This window comes from Crocodylus siamensis, chromosome 5 (assembly GCF_052110815.1).
Source record: "Crocodylus siamensis isolate JL-2025a chromosome 5, ASM5211081v1, whole genome shotgun sequence".
Lineage (NCBI taxonomy): Eukaryota > Metazoa > Chordata > Crocodylia > Crocodylidae > Crocodylus > Crocodylus siamensis.
This window is the reverse complement of record NC_143399.1, coordinates 28,612,863-28,637,634: the sequence shown is the minus strand read 5'-3', so window position 1 is coordinate 28,637,634 and position 24,772 is coordinate 28,612,863. Positions and strand designations below refer to the sequence as shown.

Here is a 24,772-nt window from a genome sequence, read left to right as displayed (position 1 = left end):
TAGACTTCAGCAGGTAACAGCTACTGAATGCCACACAGCTACTACATTTTTGTAACATTATATTAATTACTCTGTTTGAGAAATAAATGATCAAAGACATACAAAATGTATGGGCCAAATTCAATCTGCCATGTGGGCAGAGATTCATGCCACAAAACGTAAAGTAGCAAAGACAGCATGGAGCAGTCTGGTTCCTACCAAAACTCATTAAGAAACTGTTATGTAGCACATTTGCTGCTGAAGCCAGAAAGAATCCATTTGTACCAAACCTGAAGTGATTAAACCCCAGGGGCAGCAGCCAGACAAAACTATTGATTAGACAGGCCAGGATGTCCCTAGATATTAGAAAAATGGATAATAAATTTTTTTCTGTCCTCTTGAGTAATTATTTTTTTAGTTAATCCATAACTCTTAAATAACCTTGGAATCTTGTTTTTACAGAAAAAATCTGATTATATTTTGGTCTCATAAAGATGTTATTGCAACAGAAATAATTACAATAATGTAACCTAATGGAATTATTTTTCTGAAATCTGAGTGAAAGACCACATTTCAGATCCAGCTGAATAGATCTGAAATCTGGTTTGAGTGGTAAAGTGAAGCCATTGTTTTGATTACATACAATATAATGCTCAGTGCATTTTCAACAATATTTAATAGATGTATTCTTTTAAGGGTGCTGTTGGTTTGCCAGGACCACCGGGGATCCGAGGAAAGCCTGGACAACCTGTAAGTTTGCCCACCTTTTTGCATTCTGGTTACGTCAATATGCACCACTTGTTTTCATTGTTCAGAAAAGCCACACATTTTAGGGATTATTTAAAACCTCTTTTATACTGGTGTAAATTGAGAATTGACTTATTTGGAGTTATGAAAGTGACAGCCCTTATGTAATGAAATCAGATTCCTGCCCAGGATAGGTCTTTTTCTGCTCTTTCACTAATCCAGCAGACTAGACTTTTCAGTTCCACTCAGAGCATAATTAGTCCACATATATTTAACACATACTTAGTCATTGTTATACTAATAATTCACTTATCCCCAAATATATATAGCCTAAAATCAGTGTAGAAATTCTGTTAGTTGATGATTAAACTAACTAACTAGTTAGCTTTTCACAGAAGTCATGGGGCATTTTTACATGTGCATGGGGGGGGCACTTTAATTGGAGTGGCTCAAAGAGCTGCTTAGATTAAATGCCCTCAGCATCTCATGTATCAGCATCCCTGCACTTCAAAATGGCAGTGAGGGCGCTTTAATCAAGTCTGCTCTGATGCACTGTAATTACAACGCATTGGAGCAGCCTCCCCGTACGTCTACAGGCACCCATCGATTCCTCTGCATGTGTGTATGTCAGTTGTTTTTTAATCCACAACTTCAGTGACACTGTGGAGCATTCATGTGCAAATTAATTAATACAATTGTATTGCTTGAACCAATTTCACAGATAAAAATGGGGGCTGCCAGGTTGCCACTTGGACTAAGTGGGGCTAATCTTTTGTCACAGAGCTGGGGAAGGTTATGGATTCTGTGGTTTAAGTGCTTTTGATCATTTCTGTGCAGTGCTTCTGTTCCCATCAACTTTACAGATGCTGAGGCAGGGAAGCAGCCCTGAGGATGAGTTAGCTTGGCTGTATCATGTCCCTTGTTGCAATGCTAACACCGCAGAACTGAGATGGTTTGCAGCAGTAAAACAAAGGATGTTTTGATTGTGATAATCCAGACCTTAATTTTTGGAAAGTTACTTACCATATATTAGTATTTTGGCTCTAGAGCAGTAGCAAAATGATAGAAAATTAGGGTTAGAAGGGACCTCAGGAGGTTATCTAGTCCACCCCCCTGCTCCAAGCAGGACCATCCACAACTAGATCATCCCACCCAGGGTTTTGTCAGGCCAGGCCTTAAAAACCTCTAGGTAACCTGGTCCAGTGCTTCACCACCCTCCCTAGTGAGAGAGTTTTTCCTAATATCTAACCTAAACTTCCCTTGCTGCACCTTGAGACAATTGCTCCTTGTTCTGTCATCTTTCACCACTGAGAACAGTCTCTTTGGAACCCCCCTTCAGGTAGTTAAAGGCTGCTATCAAATCCGCCCTCAGTCTTCTCTTCTGGAGACTAAACAAGCCCAGTTCCCTCAGCCCTTCCATATAAGCCATGTGCCTCAGCCCCCTATTTTCATTGCTGTCCACTGTACTCTTTCCAACTTGTCCACACCTTTTTTTCTTTTTTTGGGGGGGGAGAGGGGAGGGGAGGTTTAAGACTGGACACAGTACTCCACATATGGCCTTACCAGTGCAGAGTAAATCAGAGTAATTACTTCCCTCAATCTTCTGGCAATGCTCCTACTAATGCAGCCCAGTAGAGGTGTGCAAACCAGGCCATATTCGTTTTGGGTTCGGCCTGATCTGGGGGACAATGATTCTATTCATTGATTCGGATTACTGTCCCGATTTAATTCAGCCAAATCAAAGATCTGAAGATTTGCTTCTGATTCAGAGAATCAGCAGTTTGGGTATAGACAGACCTTTAAATGTCTTTTCTACATACCTCAAGGTACCAGGCAGCTCATGAATGCTGAGATGGTGGGGTGGATGGAACTTCCCACAGGAGCTCTGGGGGCCCCTGTGTGCTCGGTCGTGGACCCCCTCCCATGCCTCCCTGGCTCGACGATCAGCCACGGGGGGACCCTGGGTGCCCCCCCCAGACCCAGGAAGTACCAGTCACCAAGCCAGGGAGCAGGGTCCCCTGCACACTCTGCAGCCGACCCAGAAGTGGACCAGAACTGCTTCTGGTCCACTTCCGGGTCCACCACCAAGCACGCTGGGGACCCCCTGCTCTCCCATGGGAGGCTCCATCTGCCCCACCATCTCAGCATTCATGAGCTGCCTGGTACCTTGAGGTATGTAGAAAGAACATATAAATCCGTGTCTATGTCCAAATCATCAAATCTCTCTAAATTGATTCAGAGGCTCCTGATTCGATTTGGAGAGATAAATGGGTCTCCTGATTCAATTTGGATTCAGAGATTTGGCTGCTGAATTGGGCCATATCTCCGCCCAGTCAAATTAGTGACCAAAGCTTCTCACAGCCCAGTAGCCTTCTTGTCAACAAGGGCACACTTCTGACTAATATCCAACTTATTGTCTACTGTAACCCCCAGTCCTTTTCTTAGCCAGTCAGTTCCCAGGCTGTACTGGTGCATGGGATTTTTCCATCCTAAGTGCAGGACTTGGCATTTGTCCTTGCTGAACCTCATAAGACTAAAATTATCTGCTTTGCCACTGTACCCCTAGATACAGTGCTTTTCAACCTTTTTTTAATTTTGGACCCCCTAATAAATTTCAAATGGACGTGCAGACCCCTGTGGAAATTTCAAATGAAGGTGAGGACCCCTTTGAATTCTCATACTTTTGATTGATCATAGTCATCCTTCATGGACCCCTTAGACACAGTCTGCAGACCCCCAGGGGTTGAACACCACTTGTTTTTAGTTGAAAACCACTGCCATAGAGGAACACACCCACAATCGAGTTTATATGACAATTCCTGTAACATGCCCTATTTTGAAACATCTAGAAATTATCATCTTCATTGTTGTAGTTGTAAAAAAAAGACAAGCGTTCGATTAAGAATACCAGTAATAAAGAAATCTCCATAATTAAATTGACAAAGAAACAAAGCGTAAAATCCAGCTAAGTATTTTGATTGTTATTTTGATAAGCACTTTCTATTACAAATCTGTTTTTTTTATAAGGCTGTGATTTCCTATCCAATTTAAAATTATTTTTGGCTTTTTAAGGGGAAAACTGGAGAACCTGGACCCAAGGGGCCATCAGGTCCTCCTGGGCCTGAGGTAAGAAATTGTGTAAAAATGAAAATAAGTGTCATTTACTTTTAACTGTGGTTGAAAACAAAAATGACAAGTATGAGGCTGCTCTGCTCAAAGATTTGGTTTTAGATTGGCTTGAAAGTGTCAGCCACCTAGGGCCTGTGGGACAAATTCAGCCCATGGACCACTGGATCCAGGGCAGAGCCAAAAGTATTTTGTACTCTGTACTGTGCTGTGGCAGCAGCAGCAGCTGAGCCCTAGTCCTGTCCTGCTTTGGAGCCAAGCTGGGTTGTTCCAGCCTGCTGGCTGAAACCCTTGCTGACTGCTAACTTAAAGTGTGGGTCTTTATTGGTCATCTTATCATGTTTTGCTGTTTTACAAATAAATTAGTTCAGCTGCTTGTTGTACAATAAAGTATTATTGCAATAACTTTACTGCCCTGAATTGATACACATTCTTTGTATATTGCTGGAAGTACACCATTCATATGTGTAAAATAGTTCCAGGTACTTTTTCATTACAACTAATACGTATGATTCTTTAAATGACATTTCCATGCATGACCTCTTCAGCATGTTTAAGTTCAGATTTTTCCAAGACTGGCTGTATATTTATGTTTGCATCTTATAACAGAGCAAATGTATTGGAGAACACTGAAAAGACCAGATACTAGGCAATCTGGATATATTGTTTAAAATTTTGACCTTGGCATAGCAGTTGACTTAGAACTCCACATCAAGTTCCAACATCTGTGGAAGTCCACATTAAACCTAGCTCAATCTTTGCAATGCAGTATTTGTGAGTTTTATGGCATTTGCATGTATAGACAGAAAGCTTCAGACTATACAGAAAAGCCACACCATTCTCTGGACAGAAAAAAAGTATCCGTTTTTTCTTCTTAGTCAGCTAAACCCTTACAACAGATTTATGTAAAAACCTTTCTGATCTTTAATATGAGTATATATATGTTAAATACAGTATAATTTCCATTGATTGTAACAAATGCTAGAATCACGTTATCTCTCTGAGAACATGCCCTTTTAGACTGACACAAGTGTAGGCCCTATGACTTCACTACCTCAAGAATGGATCATTGGCTTTTGTCCCCTGTTCTTCTCAGTGGCTGAGTCCAAAATAGCATGACTTACTTGTTGCAGTCTTACCCTTGGGAAGTCTTGAGGTCTGTAGACATTTTAAATCAGTACAGGTCAGCTTTTTCAAAGCAAGCCAGCATTTAATAGTTAACAGAAATACAGTATTTGTATTCGAGTAAAATCGGTTCATAGAGCTCACTCATTCTCTCTTTCTCTCTTTTTCCTGTGTGCTCTCTCACACTCTCTCTTTCACACACACACACACACACACACACACACACACACACACACACACACACACACACACACACGTTAGAAGAACCATGCTAAGATTCCAAAATCAGGTGAACAGAGTCTATTAACCAGGTTTTTTGAACAATCTTGTGAATGTGTATAATTGTATGTCTTTAATTTTACAGCCCATGTTTATGGGGAGAAGGCAAATCTTTTAGAACCAAATTGTCTTTCATTTAAAAAATTTTCTCAAGATGGTGTTGTTAACAGAATTTCATGGTCTACCGTGCCTCTGATGGCGGTTATGTGATTCAAATACCAGTAGTTCTTTTGATGCAAGAAAATGCATAGTTGTTTAGTACTGGATCCCTTGTGGTGTTCCAGACTCCTTGTTAAATGGGCTAGAGGCAGAACCAGAGGAAAAATTTCTGTCTGAAAAATATAGAATTTCCTGTTGCCCGGAGGGTACGGAGGAAGCTGGAGTCCTCAGAAGAACTAATCATTCCTTGCTTTGTAAATGACCAGAAATGATTAGTTCTTTTGTCTTTGAAAATATGAACAAACAAATGTCAACTTTAACATTACTAAGTTATGCACCATAGCTCTCCTTATGCTGGCCAGATTGATTTGAGATAAAATGAGTTTCATTGTATTATGAACATAAATAAACATGGTCACCATATGGTAAAATACCAGATACAAATAAGGACAAGACATTTGCATACCACAGTCTTTAAAGAAATGCAGTTTCTAGAAGGAACAATATCTGCTAAAAACTGGGGATTGTGCCTTATTCTTTCCCATCACATTCGTGTTTTTAAAAAAGAACTAAATGTCCTCTCGAGGTGGCTGTTTTAACCAAATTGAAACTTGAAGGCATACAGCAGAGACAACCACAATGGAGACTTTGTTGCATGCTATTAGTACCTTCCAAGAAGCATTTCTGCTCAGTTCCAGCAGGGTAGGCAGGTTTAGCTGTTCCCGCAGCACCATTGGAGCAGGCAGACTTGTCATAACCCGCATCTGAGAGGTCCTGTGAAGACTGAAGAGGATGCAGCTCTTAACTAGCACTCACTCTGCAGATCCTGGGAGCAATCAGTTAGGTAACATCTGCACTACCTTTGGACCCTAAGGAGGAGAACCACAATGTAGCAGAGCCACACCTGCTTCATGTACCTTAAACCCCACAACACTTCATGTAACTGCCTTAGAGGAGCATTGGGCATGTGTCATGAAGCACACCTGAGACAGAGGGCTTAATGGTGCATGCTCATTGCCACTCTAAGGTAGCTCTATTTCTGAGTTTAGCAAAGGCAGAGTGGGCATGCCAGTCTTTACTGAAGTGTTCCCTATGTAGGAGCCAGCAGTGTTTATAAGCTAAAGCCGAAACAACCTGGCCTCTGTCCAGCATGGACTGGTTGGCTTCAGCAGTGGAGGGAAGGGGGTTGCCTGTGCCCACACTGAGACCAAGTGCTGCTGTTGCTTCTCCCAGTCTCCATCACCCCCCACTCCCCAGTGCAGCATGGACGTAGCTTCCAGCTGGTGAAGAGCTGCTCCAGGGCCAAGCAGCTGGGAACTGCATTCACACTATTGCTGCTTCTGTGCCACAACTGGAAAGCAAGGGATGGAAGGAGGGAGAGAGAAGTGGCAGCAGTATGGACACAGTTTCCAGCTGCCCAGCTCCATCACAGCTCCCCACTGACTGGAAGCTGTGCCCTTGCCATAGCCAGGGGGAGAGGGGATGGAGAGGGGGGGGAAACAGTGACAGCAGCTCCTTGCTGCTTAGCCTAGCATTGGCACAGGCATAGGCATGGGCATGGACAAAGACAAAATCCTTAGGCTTTGTGGGCTGGATCCAGTGGGTCTGTGGGCCAAATCTGGCCTGCAAGCTGTATGTTGCTGACTCCTGCTTTGATGCCACCTGGAGGCCATGTAGACATGTCTTTAGTGCTTCAAAGGCTGGAGTAGGTTCTTCCAAATGCTTGCTACATGCTGAACTTTAGCATGCATCTATGTGATAGCTCATGTCTGTTCTAGAAAATATATGAACAACAGAAAAAGGTTGCAGTGGGATTTGGGGTGGGGGGCCTGTTGTATGCAAGAATAGCAAAGCTAATGTTGAAGAAAGGGTTCCCAGGTTTTGTAACTAAGCAAGTCATTTCACCTCACAGTTGTCCACAGATCATTGGCTGAGATCTTCAGACAAAGCAGTCCTCTAGCTCAGGCTTTGGTTGAGGTAGATGTGAGGTATAGCAGTTGGGGATCTTCAAGAAATCCCATTACAACCTTTTTTTTCCTCAGAGGTTTTCTGGAAGGGAAATAAGTTGTCACATTTTTTGGTTGTTTTCCCACCTAACCTCATATAAATGAGGCAGTAATTCCATTAAAATCAACAGTTGCCCTGGTGTTTGACAGAAAAGGCCCGTTAGGTCTCACATGTTCTTTTAGGGTATTTTCTTTTTATATGTAGGCCTGCAAGAAGTGGCTTACCAGATATGTCTTTCCTCTGCAGCTGTTGAACAAAGTTATTTCAGAGCAGAAGTTTAGTAATTCCTGAAAGTGTCGTGGCCATGGGTGTGTGGCTTAAAGTTCTGAGAAGAAGAAACAAATGTTTGGGGTCAGGAAAGAATAGACTTGTCTCAGACCTGCTTTGAGTAGTTGTCAAGTCTGTATATTTTTCTCATTCCCAAGTGTCTAGAAAGGATTAATGTAAAACCATGAAAGACTTATTTTATTTGCAAAACTAATTGAAAACTTTTGTATAGTAGTGTATTTTAACACACTGTGCATATATTTGCATAACTGTAAGAGTACTGAACATATCTAGGTTATTACTCTTAATGCAGATAGAATTAGAATGAGTTCTAACAGCTTTACACATGTTCATAATGCTTTAATAATAGGCAAATCTTGCTCCACAGGTTCATTTTAATTACCCTCCTCCCAGAGTAAGGACTATATATAGTTTCCTTCAGAAGCGCTTCAAGTATTATAAACAGATTTCATTTGGAGCAAAGGGAGCATTAGTCATTATCTTCAATAGAAACTTTATTTCATGTGTGCATTATTTTGATCTAAACTCATTAGCTTAGTCAGAAGGGTACACATATGGGAGTCATATGTAGCTGGTATATCTTTTATGCTTATGGCTATAAATTTACAACGATAAAGGGGCATTTGTATAATACGGAACTGTAACAAAATGAACAGGTTTTTTTGCAATGAAATCTTTGACTTCTTTGGTTAGCTTCAAAAAGGTAAGGATTGTCTGCATAACCTCAAAATGTCATATGTTGTGAACTTGGTGATACCAGAGTTAATATTCTTTTTAAAGCATTTTATGCATCAAAATAGAGACAAAGGACTAGTACGAGTGTCCTAACTCATAAGAACCCATAGCTGTGGGCACTTTAATGAATTACATGTTTTGTCATCTCCTTGAAGTGCAGAAGTCCTTACAGAGGGTTTATACACCTTTTGTTTGCCATTGTACTTAAAGATATAGAACGTTTGAGTGGCGTTGTGCTCACTTACTTGGCATCAGTATATCTATGCAGTCCCCCTTCAGAATACTGAGTTGCTATTACTTTTTCATACATAGCTTGCTTTAGTTTTTTCATAATAAAAATACCTGCTCAAATGACCCTGCACCGTCTTTTTCTACTTTCTACACAGGAGTTATCTGCATTATTTGGAATTCAGTCTTTTCTTACAACGTCTTATCATAACCCTGCAGACCTGTCCAGTTATGGTGGATTGTACTTGCTATACAGACACCCTGTATACTTCCCTTTCTCAGGCAGAGCTGTGATGAGATCTAGTCATAGCTGGAAAATATAAGTCTGAATCATCAGCTTGAACTATGCTGCTCTATACCAGCAGAAGATCTCACTTGGGTCATTCTGCATCTGCTTAGATAAGAGCTATGGATGGGCATTACATTTGTGCGGGCCTTTCTGCACAAAAAGAGATTGCATAGCCGTTAAAGGGATTTCTTGTGGGGGGTGGAAAAAAAACCTAACTGGCTCTTCCTCAAAACAGTTAGATCAATTCCTGCCAGGAAGATCTCCCTCTTTCTGCACTAACTTGACCACTTCTATGCTTCTCGTGGGTGTTGAGGACACCCAATATCCCATAGTCCCCTGCTCTCCCTCCTGCCCCCTGGCACTCTCTCGGCTCGCCTGCATCTGCCAGTCAACTGATTGGTGGGATGAAGAGGCATTCTCCCAGCAATAAACCTTTCCTGGGGCTGTCTGTGGCAGCGGCTGTTTTTCAGCAACTACCAACTGTCAACTGACAGCCTACCTGCTTCCCAGGCAAGGGAGAGGGCTTGCTGCCAATCAGTGGGCTCCTCTGAGTGTGGAGGTGAACCAAGGAGCAGCCCTATAATACCCCCTATATAGAAAGGCTGCCTGTGTCCTTCTCTAGCCAGCGGGAATGCCGCTGGGAACACACCAACTCCCAGGACAATTTTCTAGCAGTGATCATTTCACAGAATTTCTGCTGCTGGGAAGGAACACCTGTCCATGGCCTAGGACAAGATGCTTAAACTACTAGAAGTCATTTTTTAGAGAAAGCATGGGCCTTCCAGATTAATCTATCAGAGCTTTATCGCTATATTTGGTGCTGTAGTCTTAATTTACATAGGTGTACACAGTTAATAAGCATTATAGCAGGCAGTACAGAGCAATATAAGCTACACAGTAGCTGCTGCCTGAGATAATTAGTCTGGCTGATGTTTTAATACTAGAATAATTTTTCATTGTATACTTCACTGAGGAATCATTCCTTTCTCTGCATGTAGAGCAGTCTATATGACTATCTTTTGCAGCTTCTCTACTCAGACTTCATGTGTCTTGCAAGGATTAGGGATATAATGTTGTAGCTGTGATGGGTCCAAGAAATATGCAAGAAGCACGCTTTAGGGCTTGTTTTTGTGGTTCTTTGTTGATAATATTTTTAATTGGGCAAACTACCTATTTGGGAGAGATGCTGGACAAGTTTAAGGCACAAAGTTCTCTTCTTCAGGTTTGGGAATGAAGCTTCTTCATGTTCCTGATTGTTTCCCATGGATCAGGGTCCCAACCAGACTGTGTGTCACATGAAACACCTTGCAGGAGAAGCTGTACCGTGCTGCATGTAGATATAGTCAGAAAGATTCTCCCACTGCTTATTAAGCATGGGAACATAACAGTTGTCAGGATTTTAGAAATAAGTCTAGGTTGTTGCTTGTTTAAAGGATGATTTTTCTCTATAAGTAGGCGCATTGTTTTCTCTGAGGAAAAGAAGGCTTGGAATTTTCTGGTGTTTTGGCAAGACAGGTTTGAAATAAGATGACCTCTGAAGGTATTGTTTGAGATAATTGTTTGAGATATCAGTGCCTTCAAAGGCACTGATTAATAGAAAAGTGTTTGGATAGCTGAAGACAGCCCAGATGTCTGAAAGCTGTTTTCAGCCATGAATAGAATGTATGTGATAATGAGATAGGCAAGAGGGTTAACTTACAGCTTCTAGATGTCTAAGGTTGCCTGTTTTATGCCTAGTGGGAATCTTTTAAAATGTGTTTGAAACATGACTGTAGTATAGAGTAGGGGTGAGGAAAATCTGTCCAACTTGGTGCTATATATATTTTCATGCGTTGTCTCACTCAGTGTCAGGTGCCAAGTTCTTCTGTTCATGAGGAATATGAAATGGCATTCAGTCATAGAATCTAGAGTAGTTGGATTGGAAGGAAATTTATCTAGTCCAGCTAAACCTGACTAAACCATCCCAGTCAAGTGGTCTACCTAACCTGCTCTTAAAAACATCCAAAGATAGAGAATCCATATCCTCTTTGAGTATCCTGTTCCAGTGCTTAACCACCCTCTTAGTAAAAATTTTGTTGGTGATATCCAACGTATCCAATTTCCTTCACTCCAATGGAAAACCATTGCTCCTAGTCCTGTCCTATGCAGTCAGTAAGATTAACCTAACTCCATATAACTACCTTTCGGGTATTTGAAGATGGTGATCAAATCCTCAGTCTTTCTTCCTCAAACTACATAATCCTAGTTCTTTCAGCCTTTCTTTGTAAGTCACATTCCCTAGAGCTCTACTTTGTTTTTGGACACTTTCTAATTTGTCCATATCTTTCCCTAAGTAAGGAGCCCAAAACTGGACATAGTACTTCATGTCAGGACTCACCAGTGCCAAGGAGAGTGGAAGAATCAATTCCTTGGATTTGCAAGAGACACTATTTATACAGCCTAGTATGCTGTTGACTTCTTTTGCAACAAAAGCATGCTATTAGTGTATTTTCAGTTTGTGACACATAGGTCCCTTTCTGCAGTACCATAGCCCAGCCAGTCCTTCCTCAGTCTATGTCTGTGTATGCCATCAGCATGCAAAAAGGATTTATATTCCACCCACTGAAACACATTTTACAAGCAAATAGTGGAATGAGAGAACATTTTGTTTACAGATTTCTGCTTTAGGATAGAAACAGTAAAATACCCAAGATATTCATCTTACTTTTGAAATGAGAGAAGGATGAGAGAGTCCTATTCTTAGTTATATCTGATTAGCCCTTGAAGTTTTGAGGCTCAGGTATCTGACTGCTAAACATCATTTGATATTTTGCACATAGTAATTTTTCCATAAGAGGAAGTTGGATGAAAGCCCCAACTTGGAGTTTTAAGTCACAGCCCTTTTCAAGCATGCCCATCATGAGTCAAAAGTTGGGTACTTGTCAAAAAAGGCATGGGGTAGGCAGTGAGCTTTACTAAAAGACTGTCCCTCCATGGGATCTAATAGATGGCTCTTATTTAAAATGTATGATTTTTTTAATGAAATTTAAACATGTCCAGATTAGGAATACAATCCAATGGCTATACTTTTAAGCTTTGCCTACACTGAGAAATTTGCTTGTTGATGACAGCAAATGCAGCTGAATCAATGTTGAAAATGGTTTAACTACAAGGATAAACATGATCAAACTGTATTCCTCTTCATGTCAGAAACCCTGGTTAAGCCTTGGTCTAAGTCTTTGTTTATCCTGGGAAGATTACTGTGCCAAGTATTACTTGTTACTGAAAAATGATTTCAGTAAATCTAGCAACCACACGTAAGTCCAGCTGATTTCTAAGTATGTAATGTACCACTTGGAGTAAACACTGACATTTCCTACACTACAAAAATGAACCATTACTGAAAACTAATGTCATCAGTGGACATAGCTGAACTAATACTGCATGCACTAGTAGAGATGAGCACACATCATATTCAGTGATATTTCAGGTGACTATTAATTGCTGTACTAATAATAGACTATGTGCAAGTCTTTCTCATCTCAAACACTGTATTCCCTGCCTGGGTTTTGTTCCTTGCAATTGGCAGTTACGTTATGTATTGCAATTTGTAGTGTGTTAAGACTCCTTCCTACATCTTCTCCAAAGTCAGAATGGAAGGGTTTATTGGAAAAAATTAATGTACTACTACTGCCATTTAAAAGGAAAAATGTTGGCAGTGAATTTTAGCTGGCTTTTCCCTACACAGAAAATGTCATTTTACGTTTTATTTTTAATATTACTTTTCCACTTATACTCAGCACATTATTGACATGTCATGCAGCTTTACAGATGCCAAAGAACAACAGTTCTGCAACGTTGGAATACTGACCTTTCTAAAGTGAGGGAGGAAAAAATAAATTTTGAATGAAAAATATCTTCTACAGAACCTGTCATCTCAGATGAAAAATAAATAAGCTCTTCTCTGAGGATGCAAAATGACAGCTCTAACTTCTGCAGTTGGAGTAGCTGTAGTTTCAACAGACATCTTTGGCAAATGTAATCTGTCGGGAAATTCAACCAACTGTTATAAGAAATTTGCGATTAGTTTGACATGCCCATTTCAAATGCCCTCAAAGATAGAATTCCCATGTTTCTGAGTTAAAGGACATCTTCACAAGTAACTGATTGTTGCTTTGTTTAAGTGTACCTGCAAAGCACTGATTAACTTTCATTTAGGCAGCTGCTGGTTCAGAAAATGTTAATGATGAAATCTGCAAAGACACTCAGGCATATCTACACATTCATTAATGTGCTTTTGCTAATGCGCATTAAATTTAGAATTTCCTTTTGTGAGGTGCTAGAAAAAGACACATTAGCTTATTTTAGGGTGGCCATCACAGAGTGCAGCCCAGTTGTCCTCTGTCTTCTATTGATATGAAACTGGATGCCTCCATATCCTCTCTTTTTCTCTTGAAGAAGGTATCAGGTTTCGTATCAATAGAGGACAGATGGCAGAGTAGCAGAAAACTGGAATGTCCTCTATGATGGCCACCCTACCCTATTTTAATGCACATTAGCGAAAGCACACAATTTTTTTGTGATGCTGTAATGTGCATTAAAATAGGCAAATGAACATTAAAGCACATATGTAGATGCACCCAGTCTTGTCCACCTTATATCAAAGTCAGGATTTGAGTTAGATCAACACTGAATAGTTTTAAAAATCTTACTCTGTTTTTTTCATGTAAAAATGATTTTTGTCCTTGGAGTCACCACAGTACATCTCACTGCTGAATAACTCAGAGCAAACAGAAATACAGGGAGGAATATACTGAGTACTTTTACAGTGCTCTTTTAAAAAGAAATAGATCTTTTCCACTTCCTTTGTCAACAAAGTGTTTTCTGGGGTCCTTATCATCTAAAAGAAACTGTCTTCATATCAGCATGTATTGTACATTCATGCCTTTGAAAATTTATTCTAAATATATTGTTAATATGACAATACAATTTTCTAAAATTCCTGAATGCCTCTAAATTGAGCAACTTCAAAAGTGTGAAGCAGTAAAAAGCAATTGTTCTTATGTTAATCTATTTAATCTAGTTTAGTGCCTGGTAATTTATAAACTCTGGTAATCTGAATTACATATTTTAAATGTGCAATCTGGGTGCATTTGTCACATGTATAAAATATTGTGCCATCTAGAGGCACATCAGTGTTGCTGCACAGCTACATTGATAGATATTTCCCCATGGTAAAGAGGAAAATTAATTCTGTTGTGTTAACGTACTTTAGTGTGGGGAACATTTAACACTGTTACAGATATTGGGCCTTTTTTGCAAATTCGGCTTAAATTTGCAGTCACCCTACTGGGATTCCTTTCATATCCACCAGCATCCAAGTGTTAAAAATGTATAGATTTCTTTAAATGTCATAATTTCACAGATTTTGCCTGAAAAAATACTTCCATAACGAGGACAGAACCACCTCTGACAACCTTCACACCACAACTGATAAAAAAAAAAAACCTGAGTGGACACCTTTCAGTGGACAGAACCACATACTGGACTATTAAATTGGCTGTTTCAGGAAGAAAGTCAACAGTGAAATTCTCAACAAAACTCAGGACTGCCACAAGCTCCCACTCAGAGAGGAAAGCCATTTAGCCTGTAAGGTCCAACCATGAACTAGTAATCAAACCAGTGGAAAAAGGAGCTTTTATCCTCAACTGTGAAAACTACATCAATAAGGCTAACAGCTCTCAGACATCAACTACTTTAAAGAACTTGGGGAGGACCCCACACCAGCATTTGCTCTGGAACTGGAAAATATTATCAAATCTTTTATAAACTAGATTTATGAAAAACTACTTCCACTGATCACCAAGGAACATTTTATATGTTCCCAAAGATTCACTAAGGACAACCTGGCAGACACATCATATTCAATGGGTACCCTCACTGAGAGCTTATTAGGATTCATAGAAACAAGTCTAAAATGACTTGTCACTCAAAGAGCAAATTTTCTGTGAGACACAACAGACTCTCTCAAGAAGATCCAGGACATTAACCACTTCCCTGAGAAGGCCATACTTGCAACCATGGATGTCACCAGCTTATACATTAATATCCCACACAATTAAGGCAGAGCTGCCTGCTTGAAGTTACCTACAGGAAACAAATTACACTCAGATTTGTAACCACAACATATACAAATCATCCATTTCATCCTCCCCCACAACAACTTCACTCTCATTGACACTTCCTCCAAACCATGCTAACCTCCTCACAAGCCACCTGGTAGAAGTGTTTTTAGAAAAGTCTGACACTAAATCTGCATTATACCTGCACCACCCAGATGTTGTTTTCATCATTTGGACTGAACACCTGGACTGGCTTATTGACTTCCACTGTAAGTTTAACAACTAGCACCCTTCAATCAAATTCTCTCTGGAATACTGCTACAATAATATCAACTTTCTAGACACCATGATCTATATCTGGGAGGGCACCCTACAAACTGCTACATACAGAAAACCGATGGACCACCAGACTTAAAATTCACAAAATCACCCAAAAAACACAACAAAATTTACAATCAGGTACCTCAGATACCACTGTATGTGCTCGGAGGAGAACACTTGGGGGACACATCCTGCCAAACTGAAAACAGCCTTTACCAATAAGGCTCCAGCAGAGAATAGACCATGTCTTTCGAAGAGCCACCCAGATAGCCTGCAGCAACCTACTATAATACAAAGAAAAAAAAACCCACTGACCACACACCCTAGGTTTTCACCATCCCAGACTTGAACGTGTAAGAAGAATCATCAAACAACTGCAACCTATACTTGAAAAAGGACCAGACATTGAGAAAAATATTCCCAGAGCCCCTGCTCCTAGTCTTCAAACAGCTCCCTTCTAACCTTGCCCCAGCTCATCATCAGGAGTAAATTCCTGGCTGATCAACAGGTGCCTAATGGGACCCTGCCCTGCCTCAACAACAACTAACCTGTCAAACATCTCTGTCATAACAATGAATGTTCCCCAACACAAAACATCAGAAACTACAGATTATACACATGGTTATCTCAGAATGTGGTAAACCTCATTTAGTGCACCAAATGCCCTTATGGAAACAATGTGAGTGAAACCGGTCAACAACTATGCACCAGAATGAATAACCACCAAAAAAGATAACAGATGGAGGCATTAGGACACCGGTAAGAGAATATTTTTCACTGAAACACCACTCCTTGTTTGACCTCACAGTTCTAGTGCTCAAACGAAATCTCCCTAACAGGCTAAGCATGGGAACAGAAATTCATCAGCGTATTGGACACTAAGCACCAGAGACTTAACTTAGACAATAACTTCATAGTCCATTATAATATTCCTAATATTCACTAACCCCTGCACTTCACAAGTAATAATGACCTTGCTTAACAAGCTTTTGTTCTATCTGCTATTTAGCTCATCCATGTCTGCTTCTGTCTCAGAGGCCTGAGGAAGGGTACTGTGATACCCAGAGGCTTGTCTATGTTTATACCATACAGTTGGTCCAATAAGTGATACAGCCCACAAGAATTGTTGCTTTCATCAGAGACTCTCAATCAATTTACATTCTCTTAAAAGCAGCTTATGAAAAGCAAAAATAAGACAACTCCAACAAAAGACACATTTTTTCTCTCTTTTATAATAGCATTACACTAGCAGTACTACAGTTAAGGGTTCATTTTCAAACTTCTGCTTTAGAACAATCTCAGAATTTACCTTTTGTGTGGAAATGATTTCAGTTTAGTCCAAGCCAACAGCATAAGATTAATAAACATTGGATCATTGGCTGCATTTTGTGACATGCTTTTGTTGAAGAGAAAAAGTGAAAAATATTTTTAAACTAAGATTTTTTTTTCCATGTGCTTCTTTTGTATTTATAAAAAATCACCAAAAATCACAAAAAAAACCCCTTCAGTGTTGTCTCACATTTAGTCCTGAGTAATAAGGGCAGGCTGTTCATTTTCTATGTCTGAAAATTTGGCTTTGCAAGTAACGCTAAGTATCTTTTTTTAAAAGTGTTTTGGACATGTGCAGTACATTCATTTAATTAATTTCAGAATGATGCCTACAGCATTGTGATAACTCTCTAATATCATTTGCAGATATTTAATTTTATAGCAAAAATTATCCTATTTGGCTTAGAACCAAAAGACCTGTGATAGAGATTCAGGAGGTGTTTGTAAGAGCAAGCATGTGAATTTATAGATTCAATAAAAATATTGTATTTAGGGTATGAAATAGCAACCATTTTTTACAAGAATAATCTTCTACGCACTTCAATTTGGAAGGGTTTGGGAAAATGTGAGAGTGAAATAACATCAAATAATATTTTGGCTGATTAATAAATTCATTTTTTGCCAAATAATCAGAGCTATTGATATTTTAGTATTTCTACAAAAGGAAAGATTAGATGTTTCCTCAGGAAGCACTTAAAAACTTCAATTAAATAACAGCATGGTTATTTAAACATGATCAGTATCTTTATTTCCATACAAAAAATGTATGTATTGTTTGTGAAACTGGGCACTCAAGTCCTGAGAATGGAAATGCTCCTATGATGCTTCCTTTCCTCTCCAAACATCTGTTATCTTTAACCAGAGGGGACTACTTTCAGGGAGGAAAGGATAATTCATTTCCTTTTTAAATTTATTCTTTGGCTCATGCAGCCAACCAGAGTGGTGACAGTTGCCTCATGGCAGTGCTGATTTTGTTATTGGGCACTTCTGCTAGGAACGGAGTTACACCACAAATTCATTTCACAAAGCCTTCTAGGCAGTTGTCATGGATTGGTGACATCCAGTCACTGTTAGAGGGGGATTTGCATTGGTAGATCAGGGTGAAAGGCCATTTTCTCAGTTCCCTAGCTGTCCAGTCCTGAAAGTGAAGCCACAGAGAAACTGCACTGTAACATTTGAAAGAAATGATTTATTTCTCCAGTAAAGGGGCATTTATTTCTCCAGTAAAGGGGCAATATTACTTCCTTTGTGGATTTCAGTGGGGTCAGGAGCAGGCTGCTTACTTAGTTATAGACTGTATTTAATGGACAACAGTTTTCATCTTTCATCCAGTAATAAGGATTTTTGATAAATCTGTCACTCATCCAAGTCCTTTCAAGAGAGCTTTTTATGGTCTTACCTGTTTTCAGATGGTAAAACAAATCCATTTCTTGATTTCTGTGATTCAGGTTTGTTAACGTTTCTTAAATGAATGAACAGAATCAAAATAACAAGTGCTTTTCTTTTGCATTGAACCATGGAAATATTCCAATGCTATAAACCCTTTGTCTGTTTTCATTTAATTAGGGTTTTCCAGGAGACATTGGTGTACCTGGACTAAATGGTCCTGAAGGTCCCAAGGTAAGAACTTGTAGAACCTTGTAACAGCATCAGTAATGCCCTGAGAGTGAGAAGAGAAAGTTCCGGGGGACGAGGAAATTGGGAGAGACTTTCTGTTGTGTGCTGGGAAATTTGCAAAGTACTGTGACCTGAGCATGACCTTATCCTTGCTGTCAGCTATGTAAATCAAGAGAGAGGCTTTGTCTGTGCAGGCAGTCTGCATCAGCTTCTTTTAATTCAATGTAGTTAAATTAATGCAAACTGCTCTGTGGGCACTAAATTTGACTTAAGAATGCAAAATTGGCTTAAGCCTGCTACCAGTAGATTTATGCAAAACTGAAGAACCAAAGCAAGCGTGTCCAGACAGGGCTTTACACCAGTTTATTTATATTGGTTTAAATTCAAACCTGGGGTCATAATGTACAGCTTTTCTAGTTACACTGGTGTCTAGCTCTTCAGCCAGTGGCTTTTTCACAAATATGACCTTGTGTAATGTTTTAATGGAAATTATACCTGAATCTTTATTGTCATTCATTATTTCTGTGTGTGCTGTTCAGATAAGATAGAAATAAAATAAAAGTACAAGAGTAGCATTGTACATTAAGATTTCAATAGATTATATAGAAATAAGAAATGATGACCTGGATAAAACAGAACCAACATGGGTCAAAATCACATTTGAGAAGGATTGTAAAAGAGGCTCTATTAGAATAGTATCAGCAGTCAGTTTCTGCCTGCACTAAATTGGGTTTAGGTATGGAGAGGTTTCTTTAATATGCCCCCCACTTTGTATTTACTCTTGAGACTGCTGCAAGTTTTTAGCACAGTTATTCCTTAAACACACTTTTGAGCAGCACTTTGTCACCTACTTCTATGGGTAAATTACACTTATTTGGCACCTACAAACTGGGTTCATCTACATGTGCTGCTAATATGTCTAAATTTTTCTGTGCAGAAAATTCAGGCTCATTAATGTGGTCCCATGTGCATGTCTACACATGAGTCCCCATTGAAGCAAATTCCACCTAATAGGACAAGCCAATCCAGGACCCCTCCTGCCCTGTTCTGCCCCCCTACAGCAGCCTGGGAGAGCGCTAGGCTCCTCTGGGTGCCAGCCCCAGGTGCTGGCAGGAAGCATGGGGACCAGTCCCAATCTCCACCAGGTGAGGAGAGCTCTGCTTGCTGCAGGGGCAGCTGTCTTCGCAGCCATGTGGGCATCAGGATGGGTTGGGTCCCAAACCCCACATGGCTGGGATAGCTGTGCCTGCTGCAAGGGCAGCTGTCTCCCTGCTACATGGGGGGCCCTCATCTTGTATTCAGGTAAGAACAGAGGAAGGGTATATGTGTAATATATAAAACAACACAGGTCTTGACGACTGTATACATAGATATGAAGATATAGATATGTGAAGATGTATAGAGAGAGAGAAATGTTACTATTGATAGGACCCGGATATTCCTGGATGACATAACTAGGCAGTTTCTTCATAAGTGGCTAAACTAACATGGCGTGATGCTATTTTAGATTTTTTTCGAGTAAGTAGCATTGAAGTGATAAAAGAACTGGTTAAAAAATGCCTTTGAATAAGTTGAGTTGACTCAGTATAAATTATGTGGAAAGATACAAAATAGTTCTGTTACTGAGATTTTGTATTTCAAATGTGCAACTTATGAGAAAATAAGATTAATAACCACTTCAAAAGGATTTAAGTATGAGCAAGATTACAGTGAGGTTCAGATTAAAGATCTAGTTCTAGTTCAAAATCTAAATAAATACTCCGTCTCAATTTTCAAGAAAGATGATGACATTGAACATAGAAGCTAAGATGGGATAGCTAAAAGGAATTTTAAATAGAATGCTTAATGCACTTAAATCAGGAGAATGAGATAATCTTCATCTCATGCTGAAAGAGCTGGCATATGAAGTCCAGTAATAAGGATTTTTGATAAATCTATCAAATTGGAGATAGTACCGCATAACTTGAAAACCAACAACACAGTGCCAATATGCAAGAGGAAAATATGATCCTAATAAATACATGCCTGTTAATGCTATAATATACAATGTGTTAGAACAAATTTTGAGGGAAATAATGAGTTATGGAGGTAAATGGAAAGGGGGATAAAATGCAAAGTGGGTTTACCAAAGATAGACGGCACGAGATAAACCTGGTGTTTTTCTTCACTAAGAAACCTGATATTTTAGACCAGTAGATTTAATCTGTCTAGAATTCAGTAATGGTGTCAAACTGAAAAAAATAGATAAACTGGGAAAATGAGGATTAATACAATAATTATAGGATGGGTAAGGAACTGGTTAAAATGGAAAAGATAAAAAAATTGTTTCCAAAGAGGAACTGTCTAAGTGGAGAAAGGTTACCAGTGGACTACCCAAAGAGTCTGCTTTGCGACAGATCTTATTTAATATTTCATTAATGACTTGGGCACAAAAAGGAGTACTCTAATTTAATTTTCAGGTGACAAAGTTAGGAGCCATTGCCAATATAGAGGAAAACTGGATATCATACACAAAGTAATGGATGACTTTGGGGACTGGAGTGATAGGAAGTAGCATGACATTTAATAGTATAAAATGCAAAGTCATACAACTAAAGACTAAACAAAAATGTCTACTATAAACGGGAAACTCGTAATTTGGAAGTGAGAGGAGAAAGACCTGGGTAGGATGAATCTGAGCCACCACTGTTGATACAGCTGTAAAAAATGCAAATACATTCCTATGGTATGTCAGGTGAGGTACTTCCAGGAGCAGTAAGCATTAATGCCATTATACCTTGTACACAGTGGTATGACATCATCTGGAATATTGTATAAATTTCTGGTCATCCCTGTTCAATAAAGATGGACAGGCACAGAGGGCTAGGTAGCAGGGGAGGATAGGCACAGGGGGAACAAGGGGCTTGGAAGCAAGAGGCACGGGTCTGGCCCCTCACCATCCACCGTTGCTTTCTCCTCCATAGCAGTGGGGAGACATTAATTTAAGACCACCTTCCACTAATTAGATTCTATGAATGGAAAATTATAATGCATTTATAATTTTCTGTGCTTAAAATCTAATTATGGGGTGGGGGGATCTTCAAATTTGAAGTGGTCTTGGATTTGGGTAAATATAATAAATGATAAGAATTATGTAGCAGCAAAGGACTGATGACCAAGAGCTCTATTTCCATCCTGTTTCCTATATTCCTATGTTTCAGCCATTTCCAGAGTTCATCTGCTTCAGTCTCATCTGTGCCTGGGTTGTACATAACATCCTATAAAGTATATATCTTAATTCAAAATATGAATCCTGCCAGACTACACTTTTCCTTCTTAAAATATCTCACTTATATCTCCCAGTCACTCTAACAGCTAAAAACCTGGTTAACCTCCCACATATTTCTTGTCCATAAATAGCTTTGACCCCAAAATGAGCAAGACATTATGAGTTTCTAGGCATGCTGAAAATGTACATATGAGAAAATATGGTGAAAAATTGGTAGAAAGTTGGGTAGAAAGGAGCACTTTTATTGCTCTAATGTAGTTGATGGTTAAACAGTTTGTTACTAATTGTGATTATTTACTGAGGCTAGTCAGCTTTTATCTGTAATCTATACAGGGATATTAGTGGATGACTCCTCTGATGTTTATGTGAGATTAATGAATTGTCAGGGCACATAAGAAGAACTCCTAATGGAAAGCTGTGCATATGCATCACTAGAGATGACAGGATACAAATGTTAGTTCCTGAAGTGGAGATTCAGTTTAAAATACTAATACTTAATCATGTAGTTCAACACACATTCCTGTTCACATTCTTTCACTAACTGAAATAACACGTTATTCTACTGTAGATGTAAAATGCTCAAATAAATGTTACTTGAGAAGTAGACTTCTGTTTCAGAATGACCAGACCTTTCACCTAACTCCTAGCAAAAATGTCAAGAAGTAGCCCACAGTATTTGTTTAAGGCTCCAGACTTTATTTGATACAAGAATTCAATAACTTTACAAGAGTCTGTGTTATCCAAGTATACTGGCTTCCAAAGACGTAAAGCTTAGACAGCCTAGTCTAATCGAGGAGAAATGGTGGCTTACATTTGAGATGGAATATTAGAACTGGAAAAACTTTTGCTCTGCTTATAACACCAAGAGAGCAGGGATTTATGAAACTGGAAATGTTCACCGTTGAGATTCCCAGCTGTCTTGCATTGACTGCAGTTGTGAAGTATTTCCTCCACATTTTTTTTAAAACACTGTTTTCAACATGCTGACCTTTCCTAATTCTTCCATATTTTCCCAGAAGCCAAATCTATATTAGGTGCCAGAAAAGCAGGATGGGCTTTCTATTTTAGCAGTTAACAGGAGATAAACTGACCATTGTGCTAGAAAGTATGAGATCTGCAAGCATGATAAGCCTTCTCTGAATTCCAGGAGAACTTTTGGGCTGGCCTTTTAATCCAAACTACTACAGCAGACAGAAAATATGAACTCCCAGAATAATGTGCAAAGACCATATTATTTAGGTTGGTCCACAAGAGATTTGACTTGGAAATACTAAAAAATATAAAAAGTGTTTGAACTTCCATGATTCATAAAATGAAGCTTTTATGTAATGAAAGAAGAGGTGGTTTTAGCTTAGGAAATTGTGAAATACCTTTCTGTTTGTTCCTTGTGTTAGTCTTACAAATAATTCTGAGTTGCTTATTAGACTAGCCAGAGAAGAAGTAAGGCAGACATGCTGACTACAGGAATATCAGAATGGTTTCTCTAGTAATACATGTTGTACTATGGAAATATCTGAGAGCTTCCGTCATCTGCCCTTTGATGTTTTGTTTGGATAGAATACCTCATATATGTGGCTATTAAGAACTCTACTAATCCTGTAAGAGAGACTCAACTGGAAATTTATACACGTGTGAAATATAGGGTGCCCCCCAATTTGCTGACTCCCTGAATTCTTTCCAGACAATTTGGCACATCCCTAAAGACAATTTCATTTTCTGTTCATTGCCTAAAACCTCAGAGTGGGGATGGAGACTTCAGTTAATTATCTTAATGTCAATTTTAAAGTCTGGGATGCTTTTTACAATTTAACTACATGCTCTCTAAGTATACATACAGTAGTTCAGAAAGTTCTTAAAATGTCCACCACAAGTTTAAATGATAATGAAAAGCATATTACAGTAGTTTACTTATTTCTATGGCAGTGTAAAATAATAGTTCCCTTTGCTAAGGGGAAACTTTTCTTTACTAATTAAATAAGCATATTATTTATACAGTGTTACTACATGTGTTTTTGTTGCTTTTGCCACTGTATTAGAGATGCTGTCTAGCTGCAGTTCTCCATCCTAGTTTCCCAGCCACGCCTGTCAATGGGATCTTTTAGATTAAACTTGGTGGTGGCTTATTGCCTTTTCTATGTAATGCTGTTTTGTGTGCCTGTTACTGGACAAATGCCTACACTGCAGTCTAGACTTCAGCTAAATTAGTAAGCAGTTAATAAGGCTTATGCTGGAGCTTATCCCCCAGCTATTTCTTCAGTGGCTAATCATATATTTTCTAAAAGTAATTATTTTGTTCGGGTTGCTTTATCTGATAGCCTGGCATTCCCAGGATACTAATAGTAGGCTCACACAGATATTTTCTGTCATAAGGCAAGGTTAAGTGCTTTGACCAGTTATTACCATTGCAATTTAGATAATCAAGATTTTTGACACACCATTACTTCCTCAGTCTTAATAATGTGTTTTTATAAATATTTCTGCAAGAGCATGTGATAACTCAAGGTTGGCAAACCTCTCCGACACTCTTTAAAATTCTGCCCAGGTTTGTAATAGGTGAATACTGTTGCCAAGTATGTTCTGAAAAAGCTGATAGCCTTAAAGTTAATTGCTGCTACGCCCATACTATACCAGACATCTTTACTGGTATATGACCACTATAAATGCTTTCTAATTAAAATCTGGGAATATAGCTTGGTAATCACAGAAATGTTGTATGTGATACTACTGTACACATAGCAACATAAGAGTTCAGTCTCTACAGTTCACCTTACCGGTACTGAAAATACAGTTACGCACTTTTGCCCAATCACTGTTAATACAGTCAACATAGAATGAACTGAAATAGCAGTGCATAGCATCTTACACTTAGCAAGGTTTTGGAACAAATGTAATCATGGCCAATGGTCTCCATGGTCAGTGTTTAGATGCTTCTTCCTGCTGGATCAAACCATAAAAATCTAATGTTTGATGGTTATTCCCACAACACTTGTATTATGAAGCAATTATCCCATCGAATGATTAGAAAGGATTGCTTTTCTGATCAGTTTTGGTGACACCTGTAAGACTGTACTCGAATATATGAACAAGATGAACAAAAGGGGTATGAGGCTGAGATAAATAATTTAATTAATATTACTGTAAAAACAGTTCCATTAAGGGAAATTTTATCATCAA

The 24,772-nt window shown here is 39.1% G+C and overlaps 1 protein-coding gene across 2 annotated transcripts in view; it reads left to right on the top strand.

Annotated features, from left to right (window-relative positions):
• The window catches only part of COL24A1 (collagen type XXIV alpha 1 chain), a 270,456-nt gene that overhangs the window by 117,896 nt on the left and 127,788 nt on the right, over positions 1-24,772 (top strand). For both annotated transcript variants that reach the window (XM_090049548.1, XM_090049547.1), the window contains exons 18-20: positions 676-729; positions 3,799-3,852; positions 18,280-18,333. In XM_090049548.1, the coding sequence (XP_089905674.1) occupies positions 676-729; positions 3,799-3,852; positions 18,280-18,333 (162 nt within the window). The remainder of the gene's footprint in view (positions 1-675; positions 730-3,798; positions 3,853-18,279; positions 18,334-24,772) is intronic.